Source organism: Neolamprologus multifasciatus, chromosome 1 (genome assembly GCF_963576455.1).
Source record: "Neolamprologus multifasciatus chromosome 1, fNeoMul1.2, whole genome shotgun sequence".
Lineage (NCBI taxonomy): Eukaryota > Metazoa > Chordata > Actinopteri > Cichliformes > Cichlidae > Neolamprologus > Neolamprologus multifasciatus.
The window spans coordinates 37,843,353-37,871,280 of NC_140439.1; the positions used below are offsets into that span (position 1 = coordinate 37,843,353).

The 27,928-nt window shown below is 43.9% G+C and overlaps 2 protein-coding genes across 17 annotated transcripts in view; one reads left to right on the plus strand and one right to left on the minus strand.

Annotated features, from left to right (window-relative positions):
* Nucleotides 1-199: 199 nt before the first annotated feature.
* On the plus strand, nt 200-26,560 carry katnb1 (katanin p80 (WD repeat containing) subunit B 1). 3 transcript variants are annotated; one of them, XM_085164566.1, is made up of 22 exons: nt 200-344; nt 1,103-1,225; nt 1,324-1,407; nt 8,913-9,065; nt 9,158-9,288; nt 10,030-10,147; nt 11,492-11,592; nt 11,679-11,720; nt 12,326-12,409; nt 13,948-14,063; nt 15,605-15,676; nt 15,753-15,903; nt 15,988-16,181; nt 17,466-17,614; nt 18,048-18,098; nt 19,835-19,899; nt 20,262-20,480; nt 20,562-20,711; nt 20,860-20,936; nt 21,935-22,009; nt 22,363-22,479; nt 23,158-26,560. In XM_085164566.1, the coding sequence occupies exons 4-22, from the start codon at nt 9,017-9,019 to the stop codon at nt 23,297-23,299; spliced, it is 2,103 nt and encodes a 700-aa protein (XP_085020692.1). In that variant the 5' UTR covers nt 200-344; nt 1,103-1,225; nt 1,324-1,407; nt 8,913-9,016; the 3' UTR covers nt 23,300-26,560. The 3 variants fall into 3 exon arrangements, with proteins under 3 accessions (XP_085020692.1, XP_085020686.1, XP_085020682.1); XM_085164560.1 differs by having other exon boundaries at nt 1,103-1,407; XM_085164556.1 differs by lacking the exons at nt 1,103-1,225; nt 1,324-1,407 and having other exon boundaries at nt 202-344.
* Nucleotides 25,972-27,928, minus strand: part of kifc3 (kinesin family member C3) — a 42,026-nt gene continuing 40,069 nt past the window's right edge. For 10 of the 14 annotated variants that reach the window (XR_014874819.1, XR_014874802.1, XR_014874805.1 and 7 more), the window contains one exon: nt 25,972-27,753. Coding sequence is in view for 3 of the 14 variants with exons in the window: in XM_085164491.1 (XP_085020617.1) it covers nt 27,030-27,052 (23 nt within the window). In the remaining 11 variants the exon portion in view is untranslated. The remainder of the gene's footprint in view (nt 27,754-27,928) is intronic. The other 4 variants (XM_085164457.1, XM_085164481.1, XM_085164491.1 and 1 more) reach the window with 2 other exon arrangements.

Below are 27,928 nucleotides of genomic sequence, written 5' to 3' on the forward strand. Positions count from 1 at the left end.
ATCTAAGTTTACCAGAAAAGATTTGAGAAAAAAGAAAAAGTTTGGCAAACGTAACAAAAATAAAAACAAAGAGAAACCTGTCAAATCTGGAGAAATGGAAATTTAAGATAAATACCGCGGCGCTACTGAAAAGTTCAACCTAGTGATCGTTTTCTACAGTCATGACTTACAAGCGTATTTGTTAATAAAGTTGTTTGGAGAAAAAGGGTAATGACGTCAGCGGAAGTGAGGTGTGTGATTCAGTTGCTAAGCTGCAGCCGAGCAGTAAACGGACCGTCAACAAGTTGCTGTCGCCGTCTCACCGGATCAACTTTAAGCCGTCCGTCGGTGACCGACAGACGGAGGTAAGCTGCCCAACGCCAGACTGCGTCTGCTCGGTCAAGGTTCCGCCGGGGAGCCGCTGCTCCTGACGCTGACGCCCGGCCTCAGTGTTCGGCTAACGTTAGCCCGGAGCTCGGTACGGCGGGTGGTTAGGTCAGCACCTGCCACAGAGTCAGAGTTAACGGGTTAAAGTGGGGAGCAGACGGACCTCCTCTGGTGTTTTAGTCTGAACATGAGCTCGTCTGTGGTTTAATGAGCTTAATGAAGAACCTTAATGAGATTACCTGAAGTTAGCTGAAGCTCCAGGAGAGCAGAGCAAACACTCCTGACCACAACAGCACTGCTCAGTTTGTTTACCAGTGTTTTCATATACGTTATGATCTGAGGAAAATGCGCCAGTTTCCATAAAGCAGAACAGAAATGATCGTTTCAGTCTGCAGACAGTAACAGATGAAGGTTCTTGCAGATTTTAAATATTATTTTTGTGTTAGAAAAATAGATATTATCTAACAGTTTGGATGTAGATGAAGGTGCTGATGAGGATGAGAAATATCTTATTTATCCCATATTTGTTATAGCAGGAAATGAATATCAGACACCAACTGACATCACCTGATAACACCAAACAAGATTTATTCTGTTTGTTCATTTGTAAAATCTTGTGTTTGCAGGTGAAGAATTATGTTATTAAAGTACAATTCACAATTCTCAAGGAGTTTGAATTGTGCGATTGCTTTGAGGTTGTTGATGATGTATCTGCACCGTGTCTTTATGGATCTAGAGAAAGCAGATGATAGAGTACCACGAGATGAACTGTGGTACTGCATGAGGAAGTCGGGAGTAGCAGAGAAGGATGTGAGGGTGGTGCGGGACATGTATGAGGACGGAGAGAGACAGTGGTGAGGTGTGTGGTAGGAATGACAGATGGGTTCAAGATGGGGGTGGGATTACATCAGGGATCTCCTCTGAGCCCCTTCTTGTTTGCTGTGGTGATGGGGACAGGCTGATAGACGAGGCCGGGCAGGAGTCTCTGTGGATCGTGATGTTTGCAGATGACACCGTGAGCTGCAGTGGGAGCAGGTCGAGGTATGCTCTGAACACAAGAGGAATGAAAGTCAGTAGGAGGAAAATAGCTGAACCGAAGAGGATAACGTGCCACTCGTCTCGCTCTCATTCACACAATGAGAGAGAGACGAGTGGAAAGGTTAACATGCAAGCACCGGAGGTAGTGCCGAATTAATAATTGTTTCTGAGACGTGAGATGTGGGAATTTATGCATTTAAAATGTATCGCTCAAGCTGTCTCAGAAAGGCAGAAGTGTGGCAGTTTTTTATAAAGCTAGGTCTTTAGCTGTTGTTGACTTCGACCCTGGCACCTTCTCCTCTTTGGCTCAGCTATTATAATGAAATCATTCTGGCAGGTGATTTTAATTGGGATCGGTTTTCTCCTGTGTCTGATTATTTTAAGGCACACTGTTAACACAAATGATTAAGGCCCCACACACATTATTCCCCAGATAAATCATCTTTGGTTAATGTGCCACATAATTTCTCCACAGCAGTTTTTACCAGCGACTTGACTGATCGCTGCGTGGTTGGTGCTGCGAGCTCTGAGCATCATCACAAACAGGAATTTAAAGCCTTTTGTCACAACTTAATGGATTGGGTCAGTTTTACATTGATGGACGGTTTTTAACTTAGCTTGTAAATATTACTCTGAGAGTTTTATCTACCTTGTGGACAAACATGCTGCTTTTTGCCAGGTCAGAGTGAAAGGGCGGGACAGGAAGCAGCCCTGCTTCTATTAGGAAATCCAAATGTGATTACTTTCTGATCTTAACCACTGACAGTCTCAAAGTCCCTGGGACATTTTGGCAGACTATAAATTCTCTCTCTGACAGCTTTGAAGAGCATTAACATTAAAAAGTCACCGGTCCAGACAATCTGTCTCCGTTCTTCTTGTGTCTGCTTGCAAACATCATAGATGAGCCAGCGTCTTATATTTTTAATCTTTCCATACATCTGAACATGTCAGCAGAGATCCCAGTGTGCCTTTGTGCTGCCCTCCTGAAAGGTGATGATTCTTGGATGGTAATACTATGAACCAATCTGCAAACTCTGTATTTTAGCTGAGATTCTTTAATGGCTGAGGAATAATCAACCTTAGAGCTATCAGAATGAAAATGATATTTTATCTCTCCAGTACTGTAACTTAAAGGTTTAAAATGTAAAGTTCTCAATGATACCTACGAGGCCCTGGAAGCAAAGAAATACTGCACCCCTCTTTTTATTGATCGAAAGCCTCCGGCACTGTTGATCGTGGGGTTTTATGTCAGAGGTTATTGGAAGTGGGCCGTTCAGTTTAATGGTCTCTCTTCCAGTTTTTTAAATGTGACTGATGGAGTGCCACAGGCTTCTGTCTTGGGACCTGTGTTATTTACTATTTATGTCAGTGCTGTGGGACGAAATCTAAGTGCAACTGCCTATTTTTACGTAGATGATTAATTATGGTAATAATCTGGTATCTACTTGGTTTTCGAACATTTGCAGTTAGCTTTTGATCATACACAGTCACAGCTGTTTCTGCTAAGGCTGTCTTTGAAATGCATTTATAAAAAAACCACAGTTGTGTTCTCAGAGGGTTCGTTAACCCTAATCCTAACTTCCCTCTCTTGTATCTTCTCAAGGTATTAACATTGAAGCTGTGGACTAGAGCTGGGCGATATATCGAGTTTTTAAAAAAATATCGATATATTTATATACGAGATATAAGATGTGACAATATCCTTTATATCGATATAGTCTATGTTACCTTATAACTATACTTGTGGAGCCACAAGTTTGCCTCTCTTTCGTCCACTTTTGTCTTTACGCAACTCGGCCTCGCCCCTCCTTCACTGAACACAACTCCCCCTCCTCCCCCATCGCTTCACCTGCAAGCGACAAGATGGTAGTGATGGGTCGTTCGCGAACGAAATGGCTCTTAGAGCCGACTCTTTGAAGTGAACGACGCGACCCGGCTCCTTATTGGGAGCCGTAAGGTTTTTTGTTTTTTTTTCTCTCACCCTCTCTCTCGCCCTTTTTTCCGCTAAACTCCGCATGCGCGGCCTGTACTTTGCGCTGGGCAGAGGGGGGAGGGGCGTTAGTTACACTCCCAGTAGCACGCGAACAGAGCCAGAGAGAAAGAGCCAGGGACAACAACGTCACATTAGAAAGGTATAGTAATCATCCGCTATTTTCAGTTGCAGATGATAAAGGATTCAGAAATCATGCAGGCCCATATGACAGAGAATGTGCATCTTCTTTTTGTTTTAATATTTTAATTTATATTTAATTGTGTTGTGGTTTGCAGTGTTTTGTGTTGTTTCACGTTAAATTTGTTTAAAAGGAAAAAGCTGAAAATTTAAATAGTTAAAAGTTTAAAATGTAAATAGTTATTTTTTGTATTATATGATATATTTATTACATTTTATGTGGAGTGAATAAATAAAGTATATTTATGGTGGACCTTAGAGACAAAGCACGTACAAACTCCAAAACACGTAAAAACTCCAAAACACGTAAAAACTCAGAAGCACGTACAAACTCCAAAACACGTAAAAACTCAGAAGCACGTACAAACTCCAAAACACGTAAAAACTCAGAAGCACGTACAAACTCCAAAACACGTAAAAACTCAGAAGCACGTACAAACTCCAAAACACGTACAAAAGACAACAGAAGTGCTCCAGGTTTCTAGGGCGCAGTGTTGAGCTTTTGTTACCTAGTGGCTACACAAGCCAGGAAGTATCAACAACCGGATTTGGTGTGTGGTAGTAACAGGTAATTTTTTTTAAAATTATTTGAATAAATATGAGTGCTTGTCTATAAATACACAAACAATACACACATGTTTTCAATTGTGTAATTTAAGTGATCGGGGTAGCTCTGTTTTGGAAGTTCAGTAAACGCTAGAAATGTGTTTTGGAGTTTGTACGTGCTTTTTGGAGTTTGTATATGCTTTAGAGTTTGTACGTGCTTTGTCTCTAGGGGCCATATATAAACATATATAAATAAAACCACTTTTTTTACATTAGTAATTCCTTTTCTGCATAATTTTATATTATTGTTAATGATTAAATAATTAAAGCAACAAAACAACCTGAAGAGCCGGTTCGGAGCCGAAAGAGCCGGCTCTTTTTAGTGAGCCGAGCCGGATCTCTAAAAAGAGCCGGAAATCCCATCACTACAAGATGGACACGGCAAATCTCCGTTAACGAGTTACTGCGCATTGCCCCGTGCGTGGGGCTGGACGCCCTCAACGTGTTAGCTAGCTAACCACGCTAACGAGCTAATCACGCTAACGCCATGCAGCCCAGAGGCGCTGCACAGCCTAAAATCCTTTCGTTCTTTCAAAAGTTGACAGCGCGCCTTATGTATGAATTCTGGTTGTGCTTGATGACCGCGAACTGATTTTATGTGGTACACAGCGCTCAGCAATCTGTCAAAAAATGTTTTAGTACGACTTTGCTAAGCTACGGTGCTGCACCGCGTGATGGATTGTCAGAGCATTGCGGCTACCGAGTAGTGATGGGTCGTTCGCGATTGAAATGGCTCTTAGAGCCGACTCTTTGAAGTGAACGACGCGACCCGGCTCCTTATTGGGAGCCGTAAGGTTTTTTGTTTTTTTTTCTCTCACCCTCTCTCTCGCCCTTTTTTTCCGCTAAACTCCGCATGCGCGGCCTGTACTTTGCGCTGGGCAGAGGGGGGGGGGGCGTTAGTTACACTCCCAGTAGCACGGGAACAGAGCCAGAGAGAAAGAGCCAGGGACAACAACGTCACATTAGAAAGGTATTGTAATCATCCGCTATTTTCAGTTGCAGATGATAAAGGATTCAGAAATCATGCAGGCCCATATGACAGAGAATGTGCATCTTCTTTTTGTTTTAATATTTTAATTTATATTTAATTGTGTTGTGGTTTGCAGTGTTTTGTGTTGTTTCACGTTAAATTTGTTTAAAAGGAAAAAGCTGAAAATTTAAATAGTTAAAAGTTTAAAATGTAAATAGTTATTTTTTGTATTATATGATATATTTATTACATTTTATGTGGAGTGAATAAATAAAGTATATTTATGGTGGACCTTAGAGACAAAGCACGTACAAACTCCAAAACACGTAAAAACTCCAAAACACGTAAAAACTCAGAAGCACGTACAAACTCCAAAACACGTAAAAACTCAGAAGCACGTACAAACTCCAAAACACGTAAAAACTCAGAAGCACGTACAAACTCCAAAACACGTAAAAACTCAGAAGCACGTACAAACTCCAAAACACGTACAAAAGACAACAGAAGTGCTCCAGGTTTCTAGGGCGCAGTGTTGAGCTTTTGTTACCTAGTGGCTACACAAGCCAGGAAGTATCAACAACCGGATTTGGTGTGTGGTAGTAACAGGTAATTTTTTTTAAAATTATTTGAATAAATATGAGTGCTTGTCTATAAATACACAAACAATACACACATGTTTTCAATTGTGTAATTTAAGTGATCGGGGTAGCTCTGTTTTGGAAGTTCAGTAAACGCTAGAAATGTGTTTTGGAGTTTGTACGTGCTTTTTGGAGTTTGTATATGCTTTAGAGTTTGTACGTGCTTTGTCTCTAGGGGCCATATATAAACATATATAAATAAAACCACTTTTTTTACATTAGTAATTCCTTTTCTGCATAATTTTATATTATTGTTAATGATTAAATAATTAAAGCAACAAAACAACCTGAAGAGCCGGTTCGGAGCCGAAAGAGCCGGCTCTTTTTAGTGAGCCGAGCCGAAAGAGCCGGATCTCTAAAAAGAGCCGGAAATCCCATCACTACTACCGAGGAGCCTCGCGGAGTGATACGTACTGTGCTTCAACGTAATATTACCCTACTGTGTATAAGGACCATAAATGGCACCTGTTAAGAGACGTGGTTACGAAGAGGATTTCAAACTCAATGCTGTCAGTCACACAGTAGAAGTTGGGAACAGAGCAGCTGTGAAATCTGTCTTTGTTACTATGCTCTGCGTCTTTTAGTTTACATTTTGACTGCACAATTGTGAGCTTTTTGTTATGCACAAAAACAACATTGTTTTCTTTTATTTATGGAGCATGATTATTTAATAAATGCTGATAATTTATTTTTGAGTAAATTTTATGTACATCTGCTCTATGTTAATAAAAGTGCCTGTGTGACATCTGGGACACAGCTTTGACTAAGAACTCTCTTTTTGTTCTTACTTTATGGCTTAAAAAAAAAAAACCCGAGATATATATCTTATATTGCCGTCCAGGTAAAAAATATCGAGATATGAATTTTGGGTCATATCGCCCAGCCCTACTGTGGACTCTTACAAACATCGAGTTCCTGTTGAAGCTAGGCTGAAGCTGGAGTTTTGTTTTTCTTAGAAATGGATCGTTGGACTTTGGCATTAAGATTTATCACCGGCTGTAAACCTTTAGCACACCACTGTACTTTATATTCACTGGTTGATTTGTCCTCATTAGCCTCATGCAGGACGGTTCATTGATAGCATTTTGTCTCTAAATTCATTTCTGGTTTACTCGTCTCCTATTTGTCAGATTACCTGTAATCTGTGGTCTCAGGACTTCTTTGCACTCACTGTTCAGACCACAGAGAGAAGCTATTCTCCTTTCCTGTCCCGTCCTCATGGATTACATGACAGAAGGATTTCAGGCTCTCAGCTGATTTTGCTCACAGACTTTAAAAGACGCATAAATGGTTTTGTGAAATCATCACTGGGAATCTTGTTTTTAGTTTGACTGTGTAGACTCTTGGTAAAATATTCAATAAGTTATTTTATTAACCTGTTTGAAACAGGTCTCTCTTGTGAATGAGGCGTTGAGTCTCAGGACTGTTTGTATAAATAAAGGTAAAATGAACAAGCACTTGGTGACAGTGGTGAGGAAAAACTTAATGTCACAGGAAGTAACCTCGAGAAGAACCACGCTCGGGGAGGGGCCGGTGTGGGAGTGAGGGGAGGAAAAGAAAACACAGTGCATCATGGGAATCCACCAGCAGCCTGAGACTATAGCAGGAGAAATCTGCTCTCTCTTTCTAGTCCCTGTCAGGACTCTTGCTGCAGCATTTTGGATTAACTGAAGGGAGTTTTTAGGACTTCCTGATAATAATGAATTACAGTCGTCCAGCCTGGAAGTAATAAATGCATGAACGAGTTTTTCAGCGTCACTCTGAGACAGGATATTTCTAATTTTAGAGATGTTGCACAAATGGAAGAAAGCAGTCTTACATATTTGTTTAATATGTGCGTTGAAGGACATATCCTGGTCAAAAATGACTCCAAGGTTCCTCACAGTGTTACTGGAGGCCAAGGTAATGGCGGGGGACATCCCGCGCTAAACAGGCACATGGTTAGGCGAGTGAGACTGGCGGCTCCAGATAAAAAAGAGAAACTGGAGGCTGCTGTAGCTAGGCTAAACAAAATGTCAGCAGTGTGGAACAGCCAACTTTAACTCAGGTTTTGGAAAAGCGACGAAAAATGTCAAGAGAAAATCCACGGGCAGTTAAAATAACAGAGGCTCTGACTCATTTTATCGCTCTGGATGACCAGCCAATGCCGGTTGTGGAAAATCAGGGAGATAATGGTGCCAAAACTTTCTGAAGAGGTAAAGACAAGCAGTGTGCGCGATGTCAGTCCTTGGTTTAACGGCACAGTGGGCTGATGATCCGCGGGCAGATGAGGAGTTTGTTCGTCAATGCCGAATACTTTCGTTATTTTGTTTGTTTGTTTACATTATGGACACTCTGCAACAATTTAAAAGTTTATTTTATTCTCAAACCTAATTTGTATTTATTTTATTCCAAACAGAAGTGTTTATTTATTATTCTGAAAGCTCGAGACAGTGCCAATAGTTCAGTGATATTTTGTAAAATTACAATGTGGAGACTCTGCAATAATTTAACAGAAGTGCTTATTTTTCACTTGAAATTTTTTTGTGGTCATTTTTATTTAGATTTTATTTTTTATCGGCAGAGAATAAAATAAAACCTGTCTTCCAATTCATTGTATTTGTTTGTGTGGTAGAAGTATCGGTTTTTGTACTCTGTATCGGCAAGTACTCAGATCCAAGTATCGGTATCGTATCGGTTTGAAAAAATTGGTATTGTTGCATCCCTAATCCAGAGTAAGAATCTGGTTAGACACCATATTTGTAGGATATTAACGGTCATCAAGGTTTTTATATCTTTAAGACCTTCCTGCAGTTTAACTAACTTCTATCATCTGGCTTCTGGCTTGTATACAGTGTTTTCCAATAATAGATGAGTTTAAATACTTGGGGTCGACCATCCAAAACAAGGGACATGAAGAAGTGTGCAGGTGGAGTTTCAGGGGTGATTTGTGACAGAAGGACGGCAGCCAGCATGAAAGGGAGGGTTTACAGGGTGGTAGTGAGACCTGGAGGCCGAGCTGAAGACGTTGGCGTCTTCACTGGGAGTAGAAATGAGAGCTCAGCGTCAGAGAGGCGAGACTGAGACGGTTTTATATATCTTCTCTCTTCTATGACTTATTTATCACTGTGTTGTGTTCCTGCAGGTGTTTGACGCTCAGTGCAAACACTAAATGAGGAGCTGATGTCCATCTCATGAATTAACCTCAGCCGGGGTCCAGTCGTCAAACACAGCAGCCAGTCTCCCAGTATGACCAGTATGGCTGCCTCCAGCACTACCAAGATCGCATGGCGCCTTCGTGAGTATTAAAGTTACTCAAACGATCATCGCACCCTTCCCGTCCGGCAGCCCAGCCCGACCTGAATTTGTTCCTCCTTCGTTGCCGTACAGAGGAGTTCGAGGCTCACTCCAGCTCCATTTCCTGTCTGGCTCTGGGGAAAAGCTCGGGCCGCCTGCTGGCCACAGGAGGAGAGGACTGCAGGGTCAACATCTGGGCCGTCAGCAAGGCCAACTGCATCATGGTGAGTCCTTCAATGCGACGGGTTTCTAATTTTTAAGGTTTCCGTCGAGGTTTTTTAGAAACATGAGCAGATTCAAAGCCATCCTTTACCTGCTGCTCCTCTGTGGTCTGCAGGTCATGACGCCCACACCTGCCTCTCTCCTGTCACCACCTCTTATCTTATCTTTATTATTGATTTCTGATTATTAAATTATGAAAACAGAGTTCGCTCCATGGGAATTAAACAGACTCATGTTTCCCCTCCTCTGCTCGCCGTCTTCCTCCAACTAAACTAACCTGCCTGACCTCTTACGTTGTGTGTAGTGCATCATGGCAGAGCGCAGACTGTATATAAAGGATGGATGTAGATTTGAATTCTGAAAAGTGAAGCTTAAACCTGCGTTTTTCATGAATGTCCAGCAGGGGGCGACTCCTCTGACTGTGAATAGAAGTCTGTGAGTAAACGAGCCGCCTCCTCACCTGATCTCTGAGCTCAGTAAACAGTTTCCTGACGGCTTTATGGTCTCAGTCGCTGTTTTCAGGTCTTATTGAATAAAAGATGAAGCTCATTTTGGAAATGATGGTTTCCATTAGTGTTCAGGGGGACGATAAAGCAGGAGATGAAGGTGGGCTTATTTCGTGGTGTCCCTCAGCAGCTGCACTAACACTAACATTTAATATATGTCTGTGTTTTGAGTTTTTGAGAAAGGAGCGAGGTGCAGTTTTAGGTGATGACGTCTGTTTCGACTGTGTTTCCTCTCAGAGTCTGACTGGTCACAAGAACCCAGTGGAGTCGATCCATTTCAACGTGTCGGAGGAGCAGGTCGTCGCCGGGTCGCAGTCAGGTTCAATACGAGTCTGGGACCTGGAGGCTGCCAAGAGTAAGAGTCTGTCTGTTGTGTGGCTACGAGGCTTTTTAGTCAAAGCTTCACGGCCTCTAAACTGTCTGTGTGCGTAATTTATCTGCACAGGTGCTTTAGATCAGTGGTGGACAAAAGGTTCACACTGACAAAGAGAGAAGGGAAGTGAGCGAACCAGTCGATTAGAAATATGACACACAAAGAGCTGAAATATGTTAAAATCAACGACTTTGCTTTTTTTATTAGTTTTTTTCTAAATTTCTGAGTGCAAAGTTTGAGCTATGAGCTCTTCCACCTCTGCTGCCTCGAGGACACAGACAGGACATCCGTCATACCACATGATGTAATATAGTACGTCGGTCTGATTGAGTATATGTTATTATTAGTATTTTTCCATCTACTCTTATTTTGAAAATTGTTACAGCTTCCTCAGTGTTCCGTAGGGCTGCACGATTAATCGTTAGAAAATCGCGATCTCGATTCATACTTATGTACGATCTCATTTCCAAATGACAACGATCAAAAAAAAAAAAAAAAAAGACGACGATTGTACCGCATTTTGATCCGGGACGTAATCTGCATGAAAACAAGCGCTCACTCTTCCTGCTCAACAAATGACGAGGGCGGAGCCTTATACCACGTGATACAGAAGCTGTGCCGTGTGATGCTAAAATTAGCAGGGAAAAAACAACGGAGAGCACGTCAGGGATGACGAGAAAGTGACTGGAGAAAATCCGTCCCGGTCAACCACCCAAACATCAATAACGGGAACCTTATACAGCGCTTCCCTATACCCGTCGAACTCCCGCAGGCACAAAGAAATTACGGAGGCTATTACTTATCACCTGACCAAAGATATGGCTCCATCAACACTGTGCAAAACGAGGGATTTAGGAAAATGATCAACACCCTAGACAAACGCTACACAGTGCTGCAACTATTTTTCTATTGTTGCTCTACCTGCTCTATACACGCAGTGTCGAGCAACGGTGGAGACGGAATTTCAAGCAGTACAACATTTTGCGACAACCACAAAATGTGAGACATTTGTTGTTTTTATGTTTATTTGTTGTTTTTATGTTCAGTCTCAACTGTTACAAAGTTGATGTGCAGTTAATAAGTGCAATAAATATTTATACTGGAAAAGAAAATCGTGAGAGAATCGTGATTCTCATTTTATGCAAAATCGTGCAGCCCTAGTGTTCAGTCTCAGGCTGTACCGGAGGATGTTGTACCCCGCAGTCAGAATAATCGTCCGTCCCATCACGCAGAGGCGTTTTAATGCACCTAAGCTGGGTCTTTTAGAAAACATGGCGCAGTTAGAAAGAGATGCAAAGAGGTGACCGTGCTGCTTCCTGTGCTCAGTTTTAAGGACTCTGATGGGACACAAAGCCAACATCACCAGCCTGGGCTTCCATCCCTTTGGAGACTTCCTGGCCTCCAGCTCCATGGACACAAACATTAAGGTAGGCGTGCTTTCCTGCGTGAGAACATCTTTGAAGTCTTAATCCACTCTAATGAAATGTCTCTTCTTTTCTGTTGCTGCTGTCAGCTGTGGGACGTGCGGAGGAAAGGATACGTGTTCAGATATAAGGTAAGTTTGTTCTCAGGATAACAGGCCGGTCGAGTCCAGGTGCACGTTTCTAACAGGTGGACAGTGGCTGCAGGTGGATTTGGTAAACACACACCTGTGGTGACCTAATAAAGTGTCACGTGGACATTTGCTTCAGTGGAATCTGATCTTTTATGCAAATGAGTTCACCTCACGTGACCTGGAAGCAGCACCGTGTGATTATTTTCAGGTTTCTGACAGATTTTTGATGTTTGATTTTTGAAACGTGGTCACTGTGAGCCAAAGCCGAGGACGCTCAGAATGATTCGGATTAAACTGTGTCAGTCGGAGCTTTTATGGAGTCTTACAGTAAACGGATTATTGCATTTAAAAGAACTGAGAGACTTCAATGTAATTTTATTTATGCAGCGCCAAATCACAACATCAGTCACCTCAATGCGCTTTATACTTTAAGATCTACACACAGAGAAAAACCAACAATCATATGACCTCCTATGAGCACTTTGGCGACAGTGGGAAGGAAAAACTCCAGAGCCAGGCTCGGGGCTTCTACTTTCCTTCAAAATAAAAGCTTCACATGAGTCTCGATAGCAAAAATCTGACCAGTGTTTGTGTTGGTGTTGCAGGGTCACACTCAGGCTGTGAGGAGTTTGGCCTTCAGTCCTGATGGGAAGTGGTTAGCTTCAGCGAGCGACGACTGCACCGTCAAGGTACGACCTCATCTGACCTACAAGCTTCTTTTTTTTGCGTCTCACCTTTAATGTAATAAAATATATTTTAAGGATTGTTTTTCCCGGTACTTGCATGTTGTGGTAACTCTGACTCTGTAACAGTAGATGCTGAGAAACCTTTAGAGTAACTATAACCTGCAGCAGTTACACGATGCTGTGAATGTAAACTGTGCAGAAGGCTGGATGACGTTAAAACGTTCCAGCTGGTCCTGGTTCATGTTTGGTGGTCACGTGTGTCACTCTCTGTCCTGACTCATCACCACAAACACACGAGGCGCCGCTCAGAGATCAGACTTTCATTAGTTAAATATCTAATAATGAGACGGGAAAAAAGAAGAAAAAATCTTCTTAAAATAAAACGAGCGATAGAATCGCAACATTTTTAGATTCTTCTACATTTTATTTATTTATTTTATCTTATTTTTTTAAATGAATATTTTAATGCAAAAAGTTATATACAAAATCTAAAAAAGTTGGAAAACAATGACAGAATTGTTACATTATAAAATGAAATTTGACTTTTTCATATATTCGGGCGTTGTGATAAAACATGTTATACTTCGAGGTAACAGGTTATTAGTTGGTTCCTTCTACATCTCTTTAAAAGGAGAAGCAGGAGCAGCAGAAACCCTTCGTACAGAAGATTCTAGCGAGCACCTTCAACTTGTGCAACTTGCTAAAGACCAAAGAGCCCTGCAGGACGCTCGATGCGTCGGCCACGCTGCGTCGGCCACGCTGCGTCGGCCACGCTGCGTCGGCCACGCTGCGTCGGCCACGCTGCGTCGGCCACGCTGCGTCGGCCACGCTGCGTCGGCCACGCTGCGTCGGCCACGCTGCGTCGGCCACGCTGCGTCGGCCACGCTGCGCAGCGTTTAAAACTGCTCGTGCAGTTTAAACAACACGAGGAGGAAAAAAGCGATCGAAGCTCTGCAGCGTAACCGTGGCAACAAAAGCCAAACAAGCTCTGGTCCGATTCAACATCATCAACTAGCATTAAAAAAAGAAACGTAAAAATAAATGCTTGTGAAGAGTTACATACGTGAAAACTGTGTAATGAGACAGATACGCCTTCATGCAACGTGTCACATTTTTCAAATACTGTTTAAAAGCTTCTCCAGGCGCTTCTTCTTCTTCTGCATTTTAAAATGGTTTTAAAAAGTCCGTCTGTTGAATCACTTCAGTGTTTTAGGATTTTTAAAATTCATAAAATAGTTTTCAGGACACTTTTTGACCCAGGTTTAGTTACATTTATTTAAATAAAGTAAGAAGCTGTAACGACTCGTTAGGCGAACATTTCATCGATGTTTAGAATTAAGTTTCGTTTCATTTGCAGCGGTCTGATGTTCGGCCGTTTGAGAGCATCTTGGAAATTTAAAAGTGTGAACATGATGTGTTTATTCTGCAAATCAAACCGGCAGCATCCTGTAATAAAATCGCTCATTCTGATTGGCTGAAGGAGGTGAGCTCTGCTCTCTTCCTGTTCGATGACCTCAGCCTTGTCCTCTTGTCTCCATCAGCTGTGGGATCTGGCTCAGGGGAAAACCATCACGGAATTCAAATCTCACACCGCCGCCGTCAACATCGTCCAGTTCCACCCCAACGAGTACCTGCTGGCCTCCGGAAGCTCCGACAGGTACGTCGCCGCGGGCCGAGCGCTCGCAGACGCAGCAGCTCGGAGCTGAAGGAGCGACTCACGAGTGGGATCAGCGTTTGTGACAGTTTGTGGCTCGTTTAGTTTTTCTGTTTCATGAAGCTCGGAGGCTGCGCGAGGTTGTCCTCTCTCTGTGCCGCCAAGATTTTATTTTGGTGCTGAGTTTGATTGTTTGTGGCATTTTTTCTTTTAGTCTGAAATTCTTTTACTTTTTCCACATACATGTCCTGTGTCTTCTACATTTCCTCTGCGGTGCCACTAAATCATACATTTATAACTAAAAGTAAACAGGAAATATAATATAAATATAATAAAATGGAAATAATAACTCATCCTTTCTCCAACACGACCAGCAAGAAAACTCATCCAAGTCCACTCAGTATTTAATCATTTCTTTATTTTTGCATATGAAGTATAAATAAGTATTCCAACATTAATCATTTAAATTGATTATTATGTTTCATTTGAGGACACCGACCTGGTGTTAGAGACACAGTTTATAAGTTACACGAGCAGGCAAAGCTCTAGTTTGTGCCGACTGTCATGTGATCGTGATGGATCCACCGTTAAAGCTTTGAATATGTCACGTCAAAGAAATGAGACATTTTGTAGGTTTTGGGCCTGTTTTAAGGACAGAACAGGGAGCAGAGTCATTTTTATCTCAAACAGTTTATTGATCTCATTTATGAGAATAAGAAGTAACTCAAACACATATTTGTATAATTAATTGAAGAAAGTATCTTTAGCTTAGCTTATAGTTAAGCTAAAGCCCCGTCCCTACCCTCACCTATGACCACGAGCTGTGGGTAGTGACCGAAAGAGCGAGATCGCGGATACAAGCGGCAGAAATGAGCTTCCTCTGAAGGGTGGCTGGCCTCTCCCTTAGAGATAGGGTGAGAAGTTCGGCCATCCGGGAGGGGCTCAGAGTAGAGCCGCTGCTGCTCCACATCGAAAGGAGGCAGCTGAGGTGGTTCGGGCATCTGACAAGGATGCCTCCTGGGCTCCTCCTGGGTGAGGTGTTCCGGGCATGTCCCACCGGGAGGAGGCCCCGGGGCAGACCCAGGACACGCTGGAGAGATTATATCTCTCGGCTGGCCTGGGAACGCCTTGGTGTTCCCCCGGATAAGTTGGAGGAGGTGGCTGGGGAGAGGGAGGTCTGGGCCTCTCTGCTTAGGCTGCTGCCCCCGCCACCCGGCCTCGGATAAAGCGGATGAAGATGGATGGATCTTTAGCTTAGCTTATAGTTAGAGCTGGGTTATGTGAGCCTAACCATCCCTCAGGTTCCTGGGGACTTCCCATGATGCACTGAGAGGTGCACTTCACCCTCCACTCCCCTCTTTTGTTCGTGCTTTGCCCCGCCTCCCTTCGTTCCTCTTTTCTCTTTCTCCTCATTTACTGACCGTGGGTCTGTTGGAGGTCACTTCCTGTTTCTCAGCCGTGTCGTGGCGTCTTCACCTGACCATGAAACACCTACAGGTGTGTCTGATGAGCTGCAGCCGTATGAACTCTGCATGTGTTTGCAGGACCATCAAGCTGTGGGATCTGGAGAAGTTTACGATGATCGGCTCGTTGGAGGGCGACACGACTCCGGTCAGGTGAGTTTTTCCCGTTGCAGCAGGGTGTAGCTGGAATGTGACCTCTGACCTCTGACCCCTGTCCCTGTGGTTTCAGGTGTATATGTTTTAGCCCAGACGGCTCCTGCCTGTACAGCGGCGCCACGGACTCGCTGCGGGTCTTCGGCTGGGAACCGGACCGCTGCTTTGACGCGGTGCCGGTGAGCTGGGGAAAGGTGTCTGACCTCGCCATCTGCAACCAGCAGCTGGTGTGTAGCTTCGCCCACCGCTCAGTAACGGTACCGTGCAGAAGTTTTAGGTAATCTTAATCTTCCTCCTTCTCCACATGTCAGATCGGCGTGTCTCATCAGCTGTCGAGTGTGTCGTCCTACGTGGTCGATCTGAAGAGGGTAAAGAAGAGCGGCGGCGCCGTGATCCAGGGGATCATCCAGGACGACCAGCCGCTCACAGAGCCGAAGAAGGACCCCAAAGGAGCGGCGCTGCGAAAGAACTACGAGAGACCCACGACCACCTGCAGATCGCAGAGGTACAGCTAGGGCTGCTGGATTATGGCAAAAATGATAATCACGATTATTTTCACTGAAATTGAGATCTCGATTATTTGACGATATTTATTTAACAATAACAATGTGTTGAATAATGACTTTAAAGATTGTCAAAAATAATATAAAATAGTGCAAATACTGATGACAGTGCAAATGTTTGCACTATAAAAATAAATGAAAAATGTAAACATCTGTGTTTAGTGAACTTTGCAGTGTTGCTCTGTGGTGCAGCTACGACACAAAGCACAGTTTACACACTGTGTCTACTTGATCCACGTCTGACTGAACCCATAATGTTTCCACACCACTCAAGTTTTTTTTACCTCTTTTCAACCAACAGCAGTCACTCTCCTCTCCAAATAACTTCTGCTTAGCTTTCCGAGCTTCCCTCGGGTCCTCTTAATCAGCGGTCCCCAACCCCCGGGCCTCGGACCGGTACCGGTCCGTGAGTCGTTTGGTACCGGGTCGCGAGAGTTGAGGCTCAGGTGTGAAATGTATAGTTTTCAGGGTTTTTATCGGTTTTCAGCGTTATTTTGTTATCGTTTTTATCGTTAACTCGGTTTTCCTGGGTCTTTTCACGTGTGTTATGAATAAATCTTCTTTTTTTCGGTACCGGTACTAGTTTTATTTTGTTGTATTTATCCGCGACACCTTAAAGGCCGGTCCGTGAAAATATTGTCGGGCATAAACCGGTCCGTGGCGCAAAAAAGGTTGGGGACCGCTGCTCTTAATTGTTGTGACGCGTGTTCGAAATGCAGAGAGGTGCGCTCGATTTGCCACACGGAGCAGCACGAGAGTAAAGCACGAGGGAGGCGCTAATAATCGTCTCAGTCATTTTTAATGATCGTTGAAAGCCCAGATCGTAATCGAGATTAAGATTTGATTAATTGAGCAGCCCTAGGTACGGCACACTGAGAGACAGGAGAAAATACTCCAGATACTGCAAATACTGACTCCTGGATTTAAAGTTTTATACATGAGCAACTGGTTTCATTCATCAAACACTCAGATCACATGTCAAAGAGAGAGTTCATCCTCTCTGAAGCCGAAACAAGGTTCTTATCACAGCTCGGCTTTTCGGCTTTTCCTGTAGATACAAATATATATATAGAAAACAAATATATATATATATATATATATATATATGTGTAAAAAATCGTATTTGACTTCAGTGGAAAAGTTTCACTTCCAGAAAGTAAATAAAGTAAAAAATTTGCAGTTTTTCTTCTAAAAAACAAACAAACAGATGTTTGTGATGTCATCAGGTTGAAGCACCGTTCAGAGTCTGACAGGCGGAGCCCCGAAGGCGAGAGGCGGAGCCCTAGCGAGGACGAGGCGGACGAGAAGCTGTCGTCTGCTGAGATCCACAACCCCGAGGACTACAAGGCCATCTTCCAGCCAAAGAACGCCATCTGTAGGTGGAGCCAGAGCGTCGCAGCTCAGCTGTTGAATAAAGAATACAGTTATACGTACAAACAACAAGATCTGTGAATTATTGCTATTGAAAAGGACGCTGAGGTCATCTTTAATCAACGCTGCACCAACAACATCTGTGTTTAGTTTCCTGAAAGCTTCCATTTCCTCACCTGTTGATCCACCTGCAGCATCACCATCAGCTCTGCTCTGGCTGATTTTGAGAAGCAGGTTATATTTGAAAAGTGGGAGGAGTAAACATCACTCGCTGTAAGAGCCGAACAGGATGGGAGGATCTGATTGGTTCTTTGTGCCTTTTTAAAATATTCATCCTAATGAGGACAAAGACACGAAGCACCTCTCGTCGTTTCTTTTAATGCCTTTTGTTTTCATGTCGTCACATTTTATTTTCTCCTCGTTCTCCTCTCTTCCAGCTCGCACTCCTCCTAAGATGTCGGAGCCTTTTCCCGCGCCTCCAGAGGACGGTGAGTCCAGCACAGCTTCACGTTTCTGTGAGACATCAGGAGACGACGCGCCGCCGCCGTTTCAGTTTCTAGATGAAACACGAACAATAAATCGTGTGTTCGACAGTGAAAAACACACGACACAAAAACACACGACACAAAAACACACACGACACAAAAACACACGACACAAAAACACACACGACACAAAAACACACGACACAAAAACACACACGACACAAAAACACACGACACAAAAACACACACGACACAAAAACACACGACACAAAAACACACACGACACAAAAACACACGACACAAAAACACACGACACAAAAACACACGACACAAAAACACGACACAAAAACACACACGACACAAAAACACACGACACAAAAACACACACGACACAAAAACACACACGACACAAAAACACACACGACACAAAAACACGACACAAAAAACACACACGACACAAAAACACACGACACAAAAACACACGACACAAAAACACGACACAAAAACACACACGACACACAAAAACACACGACACACAAAAACACACGACACAAAAACACACGACACAAAAACACACACGACACAAAAACACACACGACACAAAAACACACACGACACAAAAACACACACGACACAAAAACACACGACACAAAAACACGACACAAAAACACACACGACACAAAAACACACACGACACAAAAACACAAAACACACAAAAACACACGACACACAAAAACACACGACACACAAAAAAACACACGACACAAAAACACGAGACACAAAAACACGAGACACAAAAACACACACGACACAAAAACACACACGACACAAAAACACACGACACACAAAAACACACACGACACAAAAACACACACGACACAAAAACACACACGACACAAAAACACACACGACACAAAAACACACACGACACAAAAACACACACGACACAAAAACACGACACAAAAACACACACGACACAAAAACACACGACACACAAAAACACACGACACACAAAAACACACGACACAAAAAAACACGAGACACAAAAAAACACGAGACACAAAAACACACACGACACAAAAACACACGACACAAAAACACACGACACAAAAACACGACACAAAAACACACGACACAAAAACACACGACACAAAAACACACACGACACACAAAAACACACACGACACAAAAACACACACGACACAAAAACACACACGACACAAAAACACGACACAAAAACACACGACACAAAAACACGACACAAAAACACACACGACACACAAAAACACACACGACACACAAAAACACACACGACACACAAAAACACACACGACACACAAAAACACACACGACACAAAAACACACACACGACACAAAAACACACACACGACACAAAAACACACACGACACAAAAACGCACACGACACAAAAACACGACACGACACAAAAACACACACGACACAAAAACACGACACACAAAAACACACGACACAAAAACACGACACAAAAACACACACGACACACAAAAACACACACGACACACAAAAACGCACACGACACACAAAAACACGACACAAAAACACACACGACACAAAAACAAACACGACACAAAAACACACGACACAAAAACACGACACAAAAACACGACACAAAAACACGACACAAAAACACGACGGAGGTGTTTCAGCTCCTGTTTTGTGGTTAGTGGTCGTTTCCTGATGGTTTCTTCTTCTGCTCAGAGTCCATTTTGGCGATCAGCCGGCAGCTGAAGGACATGAAGTCTCCTTTTCCTGATAAACAGCAGGTCAGTGAACGCAGCAGCTGCAGCCGTGTGTCTGTGAGGAAACATGGACGCCTTAGGACGGCGGACTATGAATGGAACGAACCTATCAGAGCTCAAATACCTGCTGTTTACAACAAAGTCCTCCAACCGCTCTGTTTTCTCTTTAGTTAAAGATTTTTCTTTGTCTTCAGAAAATCAGTTTAATTCAAAACCATCTAAAACCTTTGACAGCCGTGTGACTTTGGTCTGAGTCTAAATTAACAACGAAAACGATGTGTGAGAAATTATCTTGTAATAATTTCTTATTTCTGTCATTATTAACAGTGTTAACAGCTGAGATCAGAGAGTAAAGGCTGTGCCTGCTCGTGTCTGTTGTTTTAAAGGGTCCTCCGCTGGCTGCCTCCACTCCCGTGGTGAGGGTGGAGCCTACGGTCATCTCCGCTGCGAAGCGTCCATCCCCTCCAGCTGCGGGCACAGTGTCCTCCGGCCACCCCGCTCCCGCCCAGCCCCCCGTCACCACGGCCAAATCCAAACCGCAGCTTAAAATCATCTCGAGCGCCCGGAACGAGCCCATCGGGCTGAACGTGGCCGACTTCCTGCCCGTGAGTGCGCGCGTCAGTGTTTTTAGATTCTCGCGACAGCTTTGATGATGAGAATAAAGCTGAACGTGTGTGGTCGGTCAGTCTTCACCCAACCACAGATCCGGAGCCCTGAGTGACGAGGAGGCGCTGACCCAGATGAAGAAGGGTCACGAGACCATGTGCGTGATGCTGAGCAGCCGACTGAAGAACCTGCAGACGGTCCGAGGGGTGTGGACCCGAGACGGCATCAAGGTGAGGCTGACACGCCGGTACCAGCAGCTGGCGCGCGTGTGTGAAGGTCATGACCGTTGGGCAGCTCATTCATGCAGGTCCTGCTTTTATTTTGTTTTCAGTTCGTTTGTGTCAATAAAAATATTTTCTGCTCTTTGTTTGTGTGCAGATCGCTCTTGACACCGCCGTCTCCATGAGTGATCCGTCCATAGTCGTGGACATCCTGAACATCATCAACCCCCAGCCGTGAGTCTCACACACACACGCTCGTTTTCATATCTTAGTGAGGACATCTCATTGACATCATGCTTTAGATCAGCGGTCCCCAACCCCCGGGCCTCGGACCGGTACCGCTCCGTGAGTCGTTTGGTACCGGGCCGCGAAAATGTATAGTTTTCAGGGTTTTTATCAGTTTTCAGCGTTATTTTGTTATCGTTTTTATCGTTTACTCGGTTTTCCTGGGTCTTTTCACGTGTGTTATGAATAAATCTTCTTTTCTTCGGTACCAGTACTAGTTTTATTTTGTTGTATTTATCCGCGACACCTTAAAGGCCGGTCCGTGAAAATATTGTCGGGCATAAACCGGTCCGTGGCGCACAAAAGGTTGGAGACCGCTGCTTTAGAGAGCTGCTTACCCAAACCATGAAAAATGAACGCCGACTCGTAACCCTGAGGATTTGAGCCTCAATAATGCATTCAAGCTCGTGGGGACAGGCACTCTGTCCTCACAGGTGACTGTTGGTCCCCACAAGTATAGTAACATTTCAAGTTTCGGTCCTACAAAGATGTCTAAACAGGTATACACACACACACACACAAACCTGTTTCTACATCTTTGTGAGAACCCTAAGTCACACCTTGGCTTGGCTGCTCCTCAGGGATGAGAGTTTCACACATCTATCCGGTCAAGTTAAATGACTAATAACTGTAGAGCCTGAAGTTTTCTGATTTTATACAAGTACAAACCTTTATTTACACTGGAATTCAAAAACAAAACCTTTCTTTGTTAGTTTAACCCCAAAAATCTAGAAACAGTGAAAGAAGCTGACGATTGATGAAGATGAATCGTTCTACGCAGCTCATATTTTCAGTCTGTTCTGTTTCCGATCACTGAAACTTATTAGATGAAGTTTTTATTTTTTATTTGTCTTCTAAGTTTCATTTTGAAGATTTTGACCTGCAGTTGTTTGCGGGTTGCTGACCTTTATGAACGTATAAAACCAGATGTTGTGCTGCTGTTCCAGATCTCTGTGGAAGCTGGACGTGTGCACGACCGTCCTTCCGCAGCTCGACAAACTGCTGCAGAGCAAGTACGAGAGGTGAGCGGCTCCGAGGTAAACTTTCTGTTGTCCAGAGACGGCGCGCGAGCGTTCAGCGGCAGAGGGTTCGTTTTAAAACAACGTCAGCATCTTTGTGTGACGGATGACTTTGTGGGTTTCACCATTACAATGAGAGAAATGAGTTCTGATGACTCTAATTCAGACATTAAGTAAAAACAAAGATCACTTCCTGTTTGGTAACCTGAGGTCACCTGGAGTACTTTGATTGTCAGGAGGTGGAGCAGATCTCCGCTTCCTCCCGTCCTGAACCTGAACCTGAACCTGCCCCGATGCCGTCACTGTGTTTGTAATTCGATCATCCAATCAGCTTCCTTCTCTGTGCGTTTCCTCAGCTACATACAGACCGGCTGCACGTCTCTGAAACTCGTCATGAAGCACTTCTGGACGCTGATCTCGGACACTCTAAAGGCCACGCCGTCCGTCGGGGTCGACATCACACGAGAGGAGCGGTGAGTCTCACATCTGTTCAACAGCTGCTCGACTGACTTAGCAGCACCATCAATCAATCTGCTGATTACTCAGATTACTCTGAGGAGGAAACGCTTTTAAATGTTTTTAAAGGAGACGTCTGACACACGTGTTCGAACCCAGAAACTTGATTCCTGCTCCTGAGCCGGCTGCTTTTCCCTTCCAGGTCTCCTCTTTGCAGTCTGTGCATCTGCAGGAGCCACAGCTGTATTTTAGTGACTGTAGTACGTTTGTTTGTCCAGCAGGTGTCAGCTGTGTGCTGCTGGCGAGGGCCTGCGTCCTCGCCAGCAGCACACAGGCTGCTGAGGTTAAAGGACGTTATTCCTGAGATGAGCTTCAGAGAGAGAGCGTGTTAGTGAGGTGGGGCAGAATGAAGGATGCTTCAGTGTCTCCTCCAAAGGAGGTAAAAAAGGAAACATTAAACCACCTTTGGTGTAGTATTCAGACGACAGGAACCTTCACAATAAAATGAATTTAACTGTAACCAGCGACGGTCAGTCCACAGCATGTAAATCAGACGAGACACTGGAGCAAAGATGTCCCATAATTCATAGCAACACATCATCATCAGTGGCGGTTTGTTCGATCACTGAAGGAAACCCGTTTTAATCGGACAGACTCGCCAACGTCTTTGTCCTCTGATGTTTTTGTGCTTCCAGACACCAGAAGTGCCGAGTTTGCTGCAAGCAGCTGAAGAACCTGAGCAACATCGTGAAGAACAAGGCGACGCAGGTCGGTCGTCACGGCAGCACCTTCAAAGAGCTGCAGCTGCTCATGGCGCCGCTCGACGACTCGCCCTGAGGGCGGCGCCGTGGATCAGCCGACTCGCGAGACCCCGCACTTTGCGTGTCCTTCTTTTGTCACGACTCTCTCCTGAGGCCTCCGTCACAGAAGAAGAAACGTTTTAATGTTGAAGACGTTAAGCGACACTCGGAGGAAGTCGAGACATTAAACCGCCGCCGCTAAACGAGCGGGTCGGGACTCAAATCAGGGAGGAGTCTCGGTCTCGTACGGAGGCGCCGGCGGGAATGTGCCTTCAGAGGTTTGCATGTTTAAAAAGTGCTCACAGGTTTGCACCACACGAGCGATTCTTGAAAGGCGGAGTAAAGCTCGGCGGACAGAGACAAACCGCTCTGATGTGAACGTTTGAATCCGCCATGTTTAACCCAGCGACGCTTTTCTGCGCAGATTTCAAAACGCCAAAAACAAACTCCAGCTCGGACTCTGTGCGCACGTTTTCACTTTTCTACCGTTCACTCTCTCCACTGTGTTCATGTACAGCTGTTTATTTAAATAAAGACAAAATAAAGTTAGAATAAAGTTTGCTTCTGCGTGAATATCACTTCAGAGGATCAGCCAGCAGGAAACGGCTCGTTTAAACCACTCTTCACATTACTGTACTCTTCAGAGTGACTCGTGAATGCACCAGAAGCTCTGATGTCTCAGATTTCCTGCAGACCTCAAATGCAACATGCATTTCTACATCAGTTTAGAGCCAAGCGTGTGAAAGTCACGTCGGGTGATCCTTTTGCTTCTGTAAACGACTACAATTTATTTAAAATAGTAAAATATGTGACTGAAATACAGATAACAGCTTGGCACAGGTTTGAAAACTGGTCAAAATCTGAAGCACACAGCCGAGTGTGTGTGGGCGGAGTCACCGGTGTTTATTACTGGGACAGAAACAGATTTCCAGCATCATTGACTGGACAACCAAAAACGTTCTGTGAAAGCAACCCAAGACCCAGAATATTCAACAGTCGAGTCGATCAGCTGACCCCAAATCAGCTGATCATGCTTTTGACTTCCTGAACACAAACTGAGGGTTGGTGATAGACCCAGTGGCTGTATCCCAATTCAGGGTCTGCAGCCTTAAAGGCCGCATTTTAAGGCCGATTACGTCACAGCGACGCGACGAAGGCTGTCCCAATTCAAAGGCTGCTCGAAATGCGGCCCTCAAACGCGTCCTTCATTTCCCTGAATTTTAAGGACGTGGCGGTGTAGACTTCGTGGCCCAACATATCCCAGAATTCATAGCGCGGCGGTGGGTGTGGATAATTTTGCCGAAAAAAAACGGCGGATGAGGGGCGCCCGAGGAATAAACTTTAAGTAAGTACTGAATATTATGTCACTTATTTATGTGCAAATGTTTAATAACGAAGAACATTAAAACATTACTGTTGGCCACATGTCGGCAAAGTCATGTGACATTAGTGACGTTTGTACTAACTTGGTTTTAAAGCCTTTACTTTAAAATATACGCCGTTCAATAGCTGACCTTAATCAGAGAATGATCAAAGCTCATGTAGAAACAAACAAATGAACAAAAGATTTTCTCCTTCATTTCTGTCAAACAAAGCTGTATGAAACGTTTCCAGCTGTTAGTATCATGGTTGCTAGGCAACCTGGGCAGCGCAACGGAGGCTAGACCGTCCCATTTCACAAGCCTCGCACTTCCGGCCTTAGCGGTCTTTAAGTACGCGGCCCTTGAGGATCGTTGAGGCTGCAGACCCTGAATTGGGACACAGCCAGTGGCAGCTAAAGCAAAGGAGGGAAGGTTAGCATGGTTGAGTTCAGTTATCGCTGGCTCTTCCAATGAGAGGACCGCTGTGATTTGGCGCTTTATAAATAAAATTGAATTGAATTATTAAAACGAGTCTGTAGATTCCCAATCATTCAGGGTTTTCCCGTCTCACATCTAAAAAAACTTTTTCAAATCTAGAAGCTGAACGATGGCGTCTCTATAGATAAAGCAGCTGACACTAGAGATTAAACGCCTGGGTCTCTCCGTGTCCACCTGAAATTATTTACAAGCGCCAGCTATCAGCCACCGGATTCATCAATCACACCAGACTCGCACCTTACTCCACGTGTCTATAATGAGTCATATGACAACTCTCAGGACCAGCTCCAAGGTTAGCGTTAGCGGTTAGGAGTGAAAAAGTATTTTGGGTGAGAGCTGAAACGTCCTGAAGCACCTCAAAGTTAATTAATCCAGTCGAGCCAAACTCTGTGACCGCCCTGGCAAATCTACACATCCTAAACAAATCTCTGCACCTGCAAGCCGCTTTGCAGCCCACCTTCTCCTATTCCGCCAGCCTGAGGAACTGAGGTGTCAACAACAGGTGACATCGAGTTGGAGCCAATTACTGCAGGTAGAAATGATCATTCACCTTTTGTCTAAAGCCTTCCTGACTGATGCGTTCCTTAAATGTGATTTAAGCTGTGGGAACATTGGAGGCAAAGACAGGAAATGAGGTTTAATCCACAAACTCAGCTCAGTTTGTCCAGTTATTTGATTCTGAAAGTGGTGCTAGGGGGAAAAAAAGTGGTTAATTCAGTCGTTTTATTAACGCCCTTTAGATTAACTCAACTCACATCTTGGTCATGTCATTTTCAAATCTACAGTGATGGTGTGTCAAACACTCCTTTTTACTGCTCTTTTAAATATTTGTGTCCACACGATGGCGACGTGTGTTTGTTCTGGAGCGTTTATTAAAAAGTAATTACAAAAACAAAAACAGCAAGCAGAGTTTGATCATCAGGTCAACACACAGCAGCTCATCGCGTCTCTAAGCATTCCTGTTTACTACAGCTACAGCTAACAGTCCACTTCGCACCACGGCAACAGCTACACGTGTTCTGTCTCAGGTCAAAGGTCACCAGTGGTTTCCTGGAGGTTTGTTTTCTCCAAACAGGTGAAGAGATGACAGCAGAAGCGCACAGAGAAGAAATGAGTTTAGATACAATTTGAGTCTTTTTGTTCTTCAAGCTGAAGGAAGTTTGAAATAAAAGGAACGTCCACAGGAGCAGAAGACTTCCTCGTATTGCTCACGTCCTATTGGACAGCTTAGGATCAGTGGAGTACCCTGATTAGATAAAGGAGGAAAGCCTCCAGAAACTACAGATGGGAACACAACACACGTGAAAAAAAACTTAAATTTATCTCAACTTTATGAAAAAAAAAAAAAGTACACTTTAAGGTTTCAGCCTCAAAATCCTCCATCGAACACGGTGCAGAGAAAAAAGATTAAAAACAGATGAAGACAAAAAAAATTAAATTTGGATCACAAAAAAAACAAAAACGGGAAAAATCCACGTGCCCGCATTCTCCAAAAGAAAAAAATTAAAGCATGTCAAACATAAATATACAAACACATTATGCATCTATGCACATCATCAGGTTAGAAAATGATCTAAAAGTTTAAAGTGCAACAAAGAAACGATGAGAAATACTGATTGGAGAGCAGATACTGATTTCAGGGTTAATAAGGATTTTTTTGAGTCCCGACGGAGGAACGCGAGTCCCGTCAGCTCGTATCAGACGTCACAGCAGTCCAATCGTCTCATGACAGTCTGTCCAGATTTAAGACCGTCCTGTCCTGTAAAGTTTCCATCGGTCTTTGATCGCTTTTGCCGCTCCTGTCGTCGGCTAAGGAGGAAATAAATCCAGGAAGAGCAGCAGGGAGGCGGCAGAGGCCTCGGGGTGCTGGCTGACACCCCGCAGCCCGTCCTGCAGCGACGGAGTCCGTCAGGCCGTCAGCTTCAGTCGTCCTGCAGAGAAACGAGAGCGTCAGCCAGCAGTCATGTGACCCTTTAACTCACCATGTCCACACTACTGACAATAAATGTGAAAACATGTTGTTTCTCTTCATTTCGCTCCTTTCTAGAGCTCACAAAGTTCTTACACTTTGAAGTGAAGCAGAGCAGAGCATCCAGACAGCTCCTGCAGACTGTCCTCAAACGCCTCTGCATGGACCACAAATAAAACAGACACCTGTGCTGCCCTAACTAACCTCTACTCAGAAGAAAACAAACTGCACTGGGTTTATATATTTCTCTTGTGTACCGCTGACATTTTTTTTAAACGACCTCCCAGTTTTTACCCAGGAATTTAGTCTGGAAACATTTTAGATGAGAATTATTACCGGTGCTCAGAGCAGAGTCTCCATCTACACCACAGAAATCTTCAAGTCAAAGAGTCATTCAGGTGTGTTTTTAAAGATAAGTTGTGCGTCCTGAGCAAAGATTACGTCTGCGTTTGAACACCGACAGACGTGATCTTTGCTCAGCACACCACTTCCCAGATTTGGCTTCCTCCAATTAAAGTTAAAGAGTTAAATCTGGCCAATTTCATGCTTTTTACAGTCACGGTTCAAGAACGTCATGATAACTGTTCTAACCAAAAACACAGAAACATGGAGGATTTTACTCCACAGTCATCGGGTCGCTGCTAATACAGGAAACAGCAGCACCTTTGTATTAACAGACCTCTCTGCATTGAATCATATCTGTTATTAACCTCTGTCTCTCTTCCACAGCATGTCTTTATCCTGTCTTCCTTCTCTCATCCCAACCAATCACAGCAGATGGCCCCGCCCCTCCCTGAGCCTGGTTCTGCTGGAGGTTTCTTCCTGTTAAAATGGAGTT

Excerpts from the sequence above, each read along its gene's own strand:
- katnb1 (XM_085164560.1), top strand. The coding sequence starts at position 9,017 with ATGACCAGTATGGCTGCCTCCAGCACTACCAAGATCGCATGGCGCCTT. Across the intron at positions 11,593-11,678 it reads CCATGGACACAAACATTAAG|CTGTGGGACGTGCGGAGGAA; the intron begins GTAGGCGTGCTT and ends TGCTGCTGTCAG. Across the intron at positions 11,721-12,325 it reads GATACGTGTTCAGATATAAG|GGTCACACTCAGGCTGTGAG; the intron begins GTAAGTTTGTTC and ends TTGGTGTTGCAG.